The sequence below is a fragment of the Notothenia rossii genome (genome assembly GCF_949606895.1).
Source record: "Notothenia rossii genome assembly, chromosome: 10".
NCBI classification, from domain to species: Eukaryota; Metazoa; Chordata; class Actinopteri; order Perciformes; family Nototheniidae; genus Notothenia; species Notothenia rossii.
The window spans coordinates 905,002-913,909 of NC_136908.1; the positions used below are offsets into that span (position 1 = coordinate 905,002).

At 43.3% G+C, this 8,908-nt stretch overlaps 1 protein-coding gene across 2 annotated transcripts in view; it reads right to left on the reverse strand.

Moving 5' to 3' along the window:
* Positions 1–6,093: 6,093 nt before the first annotated feature.
* LOC307022902 (class I histocompatibility antigen, F10 alpha chain-like) overlaps positions 6,094–8,908 on the reverse strand; it is a 455,191-nt gene continuing 452,376 nt past the window's right edge. The window contains exons 4-6 of one of the 2 annotated variants that reach the window (XM_079655818.1): positions 7,967–8,272; positions 7,628–7,726; positions 6,094–6,866 (exon numbers count right to left, since the gene is read on the reverse strand). In XM_079655818.1, the coding sequence (XP_079511944.1) occupies positions 6,802–6,866; positions 7,628–7,726; positions 7,967–8,272 (470 nt within the window). In that variant the 3' untranslated portion in view covers positions 6,094–6,801. The remainder of the gene's footprint in view (positions 6,867–7,627; positions 7,727–7,966; positions 8,273–8,908) is intronic. The other variant, XM_079655820.1, reaches the window with a different exon arrangement.

Sequence of the window (8,908 nt, forward strand, 5' to 3'; positions counted from 1 at the left end):
AGCCTACATCTCTCAACACCCATATAAAACAGAACTGTAAACAGATGTACTTTTTCTTTATGGATATTTGACTAATCACTCCCCTTTTAAACTTTATTCTTGTTTTACTGTCATATAGTATTTCATAGCTGTTTTTCATTTATTCTCTTATTGTTTAATAACTATAATGATCATATAAAGGTGGGCCTCGCAAATACTTGTTTACATAAATGGTGACCAAACCGTTTGAGACCCACTGAGGTAACTTAAACTAAAGTGAACTATCTAAACATTGAGAGAGTCTTTACCTCACTGTATATCATATTATTTTCGATGGCTTTACTGTATAATCAGTATAACAGATGAACAGATCGCCACTGGGCTTTCATCTAAACACACAGCCACGTAATGATAATAAAACAAAGGTCGGGGGTCATTGGTCAAGCAAAACACCAATCAGAGAGCAGCAGTGAGCACACCTCAAGCTGTGTTTTATATTATTTATTTTTGATTTATTTCACACAAAAAACTTTTAGAGGAAACGTTCTCACTTTTTCAGAAAACGGCAAAGTAGCAAGGCTTGCCCGCCCTGCGTTGGGGGGAGACAGTGACTCATTTGGGGGGGCATGGCCCGCGAATGACCCCCCATGACGCCGACCCTGGCTGAACCACACACTGGAGACATGAAGATCTGCACACGTCTTTATTGTTTAAGTTCCAGTTGTTCCCACTAGATGGCGCTCAGGAGCAGTGGTTTCACCCATGGATGGATTTCCCCTCCTGCTGGTCGGACTGTTTACAGGAAATCACGTGACTGCTGGGAACAGTTCCGAACTCAACCAGCAGGGGAGCTGTTGCTCAGACTCAGACTGTGAACTGCGCAGCAGGAAATAAATAGTGCATTGTCACTCAGGGGAAATGAGGGGAGTCCCAGAGAGACAGCGGGGGTTCACCTGAAGAGAGAACAGCATCAACATCTACCTGATCAATACAAATACCTGATCAAATACAAATACCTGATCAATACAAATACCTGATCAATACAAATACCTGATCAATACAAATACCTGATCAATACAAATACCTTCACGTTTTATACAACCACAGTTCAATCAAGATAAGCTTTATTGATCCTGGAGGGAAGCAGCAACAGACAGACAGTATTCTGTTTTTATTCTGGGAGAAGTACACTCTCTCTCTCTCTCTCTCTCTCTCTCTCTCTCTCTCTCTCTCTCTCTCTCTCTCTCTCTCTACACACACACACACACCACACACACACACACACACACTCACACAAATCACTCACACACACACGCACAGTCACACAATCACTCACACACACTCACTCACACGCACACACACACACACACACACACACACACACACACACACACACACACACACACACACACACACACACACACACACACACACACACACACACACACACACACACACACACACACACACACACACACACACACACACACACACACACACACACACACACACACACACACACACACACACACACACACACACACACACACACACACACACACACGCACACACACACACACACACACACACACACACACACACACACACACACACACGGTTCAGTATCTGGCTTTTTCTTATCATTTTGAGTTTAAAAAAAACTTTTTTTCCAAAATCTAACTTTAATCATTTTGAATTTTAGTTTTTAAAGAATTCTGACATTTTATTATATTATTGTATATTATAATTATAATACTACTCTACATTTCTATCATTACACTTTGGGTTCTCATCATGTCCGTTCACACCGATGACAAGTAGAATATTTACAATCAATAAATAAGGAGGTGTGGTGAAAACAGTGTGAGAATGTGCTCTGGTTCTGACCCTAAAACCCTCTCCTGTCCCCTGCTGTGATGAAGCTTCTCTTCCTCTGGACCTGAACCACACACTGGAGACATGAAGATCTGCACACGTCTTTATTGTTTAAGTTCCAGTTGTTCCCACTAGATGGCGCTCAGGAGCAGTGGTTTCACCCATGGATGGATTTCCCCTCCTGCTGGTCGGACTGTTTACAGGAAATCACGTGACTGCTGGGAACAGTTCCGAACTCAACCAGCAGGGGAGCTGTTGCTCAGACTCAGACTGTGAACTGCGCAGCAGGAAATAAATAGTGCACTGTCACTCAGGGGAAATGAGGGGAGTCCCAGAGAGACAGCGGGGGTTCACCTGAAGAGAGAACAGCATCAACATCTACCTGATCAATACAAATACCTGATCAATACAAATACCTGATCAATACAAATACCTGATCAAATACAAATACCTGATCAATACAAATACCTGATCAAATACAAATACCTGATCAATACAAATACCTGATCAATACAAATACCTGATCACGTTTTATACAACCACATTTCAATCAAGATAAGAGCTTTATCGATCCTGGAGGGAAGCAGCAACAGACAGAGAGGGGAGAAGTACTCAGATCATGTACTTAGTAAAAGTAGAAGTACTCAGACCATGTACTTAGTGAAAGTAGAAGTACTCAGACCATGTACTTAGTCAAAGTAGAAGTAATCAGATCATGTACTTAGTAAAAGTAGAAGTACTCAGACCATGTACTTAGTGAAAGTAGAAGTACTCAGATCATGTACTTAGTGAAAGTAGAAGTACTCAGACCATGTACTTAGTAAAAGTAGAAGTAATCAGATCATGTACTTAGTGAAAGTAGAAGTACTCAGACCATGTACTTAGTAAAAGTAGAAGTAATCAGATCATGTACTTGGTGAAAGTAGAAGTACTCAGACCATGTACTTAGTAAAAGTAGAAGTACTCAGATCATATACTTAGTGAAAGTAGAAGTACTGAACTGTAGTGGGTTGTAATTGAAGATGGTCAAATATACTGTATATACATGTATCTGTGCTCATGATTAATGGCACTTTTTAATACTTTTCTAATAGTTGTTACAGCATGTTTCCTGTCTGTTTGAACTCATTGTTAAACTAAATGAGACGAGGTGAGGAAGCGACGCTGCAAAGCAAAGGAGACGAGGTGAGGAAGCGACGCTGCAAAGCAAAGTGGACGAGGTGAGGAAGCGACGCTGAAAAGCAAAGGAGACGAGGTGAGGAAACCACGCTGCAAAGCAAATGAGATGAGGTGAGGAAACGACGCTGCAGAGCAAAGGAGTCAAGGTGAGGAAGCGACGCTGCAAAGGAGACGAGGTGAGGAAGCGACGCTGCAGAGCAAAGGAGACGAGGTGAGGAAGCGATGCTGCAGAGCAAAGGAGACGAGGTGAGGAAGCGACGCTGCAGAGCAAAGGAGACGAGGTGAGGAAGCGAGGCTGCAGAGCAAAGGAGACGAGGTGAGGAAGCGACGCTGCAGAGCAAAGGAGACGAGGTGAGGAAGCGAGGCTGCAGAGCAAAGGAGACGAGGTGAGGAAGCGACGCTGCAGAGCAAAGGAGACGAGGTAAGGAAGCGACGCTGCAGAGCAAAGGAGACGAGGTGAGGAAGCGAGGTTGCAGAGCAAAGGAGACGAGGTGAGGAAGCGACGCTGCAGAGCAAAGGAGACGAGGTGAGGAAGCGAGGTTGCAGAGCAAAGGAGTGTTTTTGTTCCTGCTGCCTCAGAGTCTCAGGTTACAGGGAAGCTAACCTCAAAGCCTCGTGGACCTCCTGGAATGAGTCTGTCTGCACGTGTTGCTGTATTTCAGAGACAGTAAATACAACATGAGATATCTGGAGCAGAACAGCCCGGCTGAGTCACGAGACAGAAAGGGAAGGAGAGCAGGGACTTTCCAGCTGCTGGAGAACGGGTTAGGCAGAAGCTGCTCGGCACAGAGAAACATGCAATGACCCAAAACAAACACCATCAGTTTATAACCAGGTGAGGAGCGACAGGTTCCTCAGTCAGGGTGCTGAGAGAGAGCTGCCTCTGAGTCACACGGAGAAACACACTTTCTAACAACGTACAAGAATACATTGGTTTGTTCTGAAAGGATTTCATTGCTTATTTATAAGCTATAGAGAACCGCAGTGAAAAGGAATCTAACTTCGATAGAACCAACGTTAATATCTAGGCCGTCTCCGATACCGATCTCCGGTGCTGATAAGGCTCCGGTGAACGGCTGTCCAATCTTTTGAGGACTAAACCCCCAGAATCTACACGATCACCGTAATCTGCTCAGGGGGGCGTTTACAGCGTGGCTCTAACAACACGCTGCCCGTCGTATTTCAGGCACTCCAGCCTCGGATGTCCGACCGCTAGGATAGCAGAACGGAGTGTAGTGTAGCAGGTGTTGGTGGGCTGGTAGAACCCCAGAGCAGTATCTAAACGGCCCCTGGAGGGGAAACCCTGTGTCGTTGGGAGACCCCTTGGTAATTAGGGCAGCTTCAGGACCCACAATCCCTAACCCCCACTTTTGATCCCCTTATACCAATTAAAACAATGCAAAAGTAATATCAAACACAGCCAGAGTCAAACATTAATATCACAGCAGTGACATCACCTCATCAGCAGAGCTTATATCATATTTCAACATCAATCAAAACCACATCAACCAAAGTGACCAATGTGAAACTATAGTTTAACTGAAACAGGGTTTCTATTCAATTTCAAATCCAAATCATCAACTAATGTCAGCCTTTTCCAAGGAGGGTGTTCTGACCTCACTCTAAGACCAAGCAGAGACCTTCAGAGACCACAAGAGAGAGAGACCAGGAGTTGGGTTGAAACGTACAAAATACAAACCGGTTTTATTAACATTTTAACAAAAATAGACGATTACAAGAATCCTAAAAAATAACAAAGACACCAAGTCAAAATACAAAAGCAACAAGTTCACAAGTCAAGTGTCCTCAAGCCGTCTAAAAGAGCCCAGGCCCAGACTTCATTTATTAACAGAGACATAAGGACAGCTTGTCTCTTGTCTCGCTGGCCCAGGAAGTTGGTTGGACCCTTTGCGCAGGTCGCCTGCATCCTGACTCATTGTCTTCATGCCCGCTGTAACCGCTCTCAAGGTTTTCAAAAACCACAAGCGCCTTCTCTGAGTTGTGGCTGGAACTTTTAGGCTTTTATTTCCCCATCTACACCTGACATGTTCCTAAAACCTCCAGAAACAGATTCTATTCCTCTCTCAAACCTCCACTCTCCATTTTGTGGATTCACACACCTGTTGACAACATGGCGATGGGTTTGGTCGCTGTGTCGCCTGATGATGACATCATGGTTTGGATGTTTCCGGTTGCTGGTGAAATGTGAGCCCGGAGACGCAGGATGTGCCAAACCTCATTTCCTGTTTCCTGTTATCTCAGAAATAAAACCATATTTATGAGCAATATATTTAATAGACGTGAACTTTGATCTGCTTGATTCTCAGGTGTTGGAGAGGAGATGCTTTCAGGGTCTGCTGATCGTGTTTGAACCTGCAGATTAATCATTAGATATCATCTGTATATAAATATAATAATACTTATTTAATAAGAATTAATAGAATAATAAATGTTTACACAATAATAATAAATAAATGTACAATTAACATTTATTTAATAAATATAATAATAAATATACATATTTAATAATGATAATAATATGTTAATAGTAATAATAATAATAATAATAATAATAATAATATAATAGTAATAATCCATATTTAATAATAATAGTAATAATATATATTTAATAATATAGTATGATTGAGTTTGTAAGTGAACGTGTCTCTGATGGAAATGACTTCAGATCAATGGAAACCCAAAGGTAATGTTTGAGCCTCACTAAATGTTCCTAACAACACAGAACTGTATTATTCCCAGTCGTCATGGTAACGTCATCAGTTGCCGGGCAGATTTCACCTCAACAGGTTTCTGAAGCAGGAGCTCTGAGAACAGCTGAGTGCAGCGACACACACTGATAACACACACATTAGAGAGATCAATACATCACTCAGAGTTACTTTGTTACATGTTCCTCCATTAGAGAACATGTTCATTAGTTTCTTTGTAGAAAGCAGTAAACCATTGGATCTCTAGTTTCACATCAAATCCACTTTCCTCTAGTGTCTGAGACGAGTAGAAACCAATACATGTGTTTATGGAAAGACGAGAAGACGGACATTTGGGAGATGGTTTTTATTGGAAAGAGAAACACGGACAGGAAAGGGTTAACAATGCAGAGCCACTTCATGTCACGTTCACCTCTCAACCCCAAACTAAAGAGAACGTCACAGTCCGCTGGCTATGGACACAAAACCTCCCTGCCCCTAAATAATAGCAACATTATCAAAATCACAAACTATTAGGTTTTAAAACCAATTCAAGAGAAATGTTAGAAATAAAGAAACACACTTCTGATTCATTTAGAGAAGCTCAGAAAGGGAAACAAGATCACTCACTGCTACCTGAGTGTGTGTGTGTGTGTGTGTGTGTGTGTGTGTGTGTGTGTGTGTGTGTGTGTGTGTGTGTGTGTGTGTGTGTGTGTGTGTGTGTGTGCCACCTTTTGATGTGAAACCCAAATGATCCAAATAACTTGTTAAAATGATTCCTCTGTTTTCTAATCAATGAGTTATTGCTTGATTTCCAAACCCTAATATGATTAATTTGATAGATGAATAATGATCAGTTCAGAATGTGGAGGCAGCGCCCCCTGATGCAGAAACCTAAAGACACAGAACATGTTGAGCTGATTCAGATCTGAACTATCCCTGAGTCAGTTCTCTGATCTGCTTCTGATGTACAGGTGAATGTTTCTAATTGGTGTTTCTGGTGTTGTGTTCCTGAAAGCATGGTGCCTTTCTGAGGTCACTCTGCAGAAGGGTTTGAACTCTAATGCTTCACCTCCAGAGGTGTTAGCTCAGCGCTGGAGGCCGGAGAGGGAGTGTTCTTCTTGTCTGAAAGGAAAAGCAGAGAAAAGTGTTTCAATCCACCGCCCCGTACACAACAAGGAACTAGACCAGCAGTTTTCAAAGTGTGAGGCATCCGGACCCAAGTACTGAAGGAACGAGGTAAGGTCTGCAGTGACAGAGCAGAGCCTGTCAGTGTGGCTGCACTCAGCATTGAATCAAAACCCACTAAAGCTTCAGATCTTAATCAGTCTGTGAGGCGTGTTGCTGAACAACATGGTAATCACTGCTTTCAGCTGTTATAGCCAACTTGATGCTCTGCTCACGGATGACTCGATGAGCGTAACAAACTGTTAAGATGATGACCTAACGTGTGTAAATATATATTTTTCTTTGTGGGGGTCCGTCCCCAAAAAACAGTTTGAAGTCCTGAGGAAGTCAAATCAGAAGGTGTGTAAAACTACACTGCTCAGCCAACAGGAAGTAACCACTTTGATTGAACTAGGCCAGCAGGTAAGGGCTTTCCACTGGATCATAATACCCCTGCATTATAGCAACAACAATAATAATAATAATAATAATAATAATTGGGAGGGGGGGCGCGGCTGTTCTTATGTTCTCTGAGGGGAGGCTCACCTTCCCACACTTTGAAAACCCCTGAACTAGACACACTGATAATCCAAGTAGAGAACACACCAAGTGCTTTCATATCAACATCACACTGAGCTCTGAGTCTGATCTGCTACCTCAAAGCCTGACATTCAAAACCCTGAGAACTCATGAGACAAGGTTTCTGATTGGTCGCTCACCGTTCCTCTTCCTGTACACCAGGAATCCAATCACAGCGAGGAGGAGGAGGAGAGCAGCCACTGCAGCACCGATGATGAGGGGGAGGGGGAGGGGATTCCCTGAGGAGCAGAAACAACAGGAAGTCTCAATCTGAACGGAGGAAGGAAGCTTCTTCAGGATGGGCATCAGGTCTGAGGCTCCTGAAGGGCCCCTTCCTCCTCGTGGTGTCATGCTGGGTTTGTCTTGAACCCTTCTTAGTGTCTCTCCCCTGAGACCCATGTTTCAGGAGAGAGACTATGACATGTTGTCAGGGTCTGCTGACTGTTAGTAACCGTGGAGCCGTAGTGATGCAGTCTTACCTCTGTTGGTCCTGATCACAGCTGAGCCCAGTTCGATGACCTGGTCCTCCTTCACCCCAGAGAGCTGGAACACACATCGGTACTTGCCCCAGTGTTCAGCGGGGAATGAGGAGACGTCCAGGTCCACGCTCATCTGGAAGGATCCGTCGTGGTTGGGCAGGATCTCTCCGTGGCCCACGTTGTCGTGGTGAAGCTCCTCTCCGTCTCTGGACCAGAACATGGCGGCTCTGTCCGGGTAGAAACCTGTAGCGTGGCAGCTGACTGGAGAGGAGGGGGACTTCTGGAGCAGAGACACTGAGGGGATGTCTGCACAAACACACTTCAGAGGTTATTGACTCACAGTGATATCACTACAGGGACTTCTGATGTACTGTGAGCATCACTGAAGGAGAACACAGAGTCAGAGCTTCAGTCAAATTGGTTCAATAAAGACTTTTCTTCAGTTTGATATCATTTCATATCAAATACTGTTTAGTGTTGTTCAGATTAAAGAAGCACCTTGAATATCTTCCTTCCAGACTTTTCTTAACAATGTTAACAATTCATTTATTTATCTGAAAAATAGTCATTACTTCATTTATATTGATGAAAATATGAAGTTTGATCCCAAAAGAGAGTAGAAGAGCAGCAGATGAGATGATCTCCACTGCTCTGTAGAGCTATAGCACCATTCATTTATTGGTTGATCAAAAGAAAGTTAATTCCAACTCACACAGCAATTGAGTGTTTGGTCTTAAATCCTTTAAATGAAATACTGTTGAGTTTTGTCGGACATGAAAGGCTGCGTGCGATGTACACAAAGATAATCTGATAAATGACATGTGAGAAAAAGAGTGTCTGTGACTCTACCTGTTCTCATCAGAACGCTCCTCCCAAGGTTCAAATACTTCTTCAGACCCTCAGGACACCTCTTGGTGAGGTAGTTCTTCCACTGGGCTATCT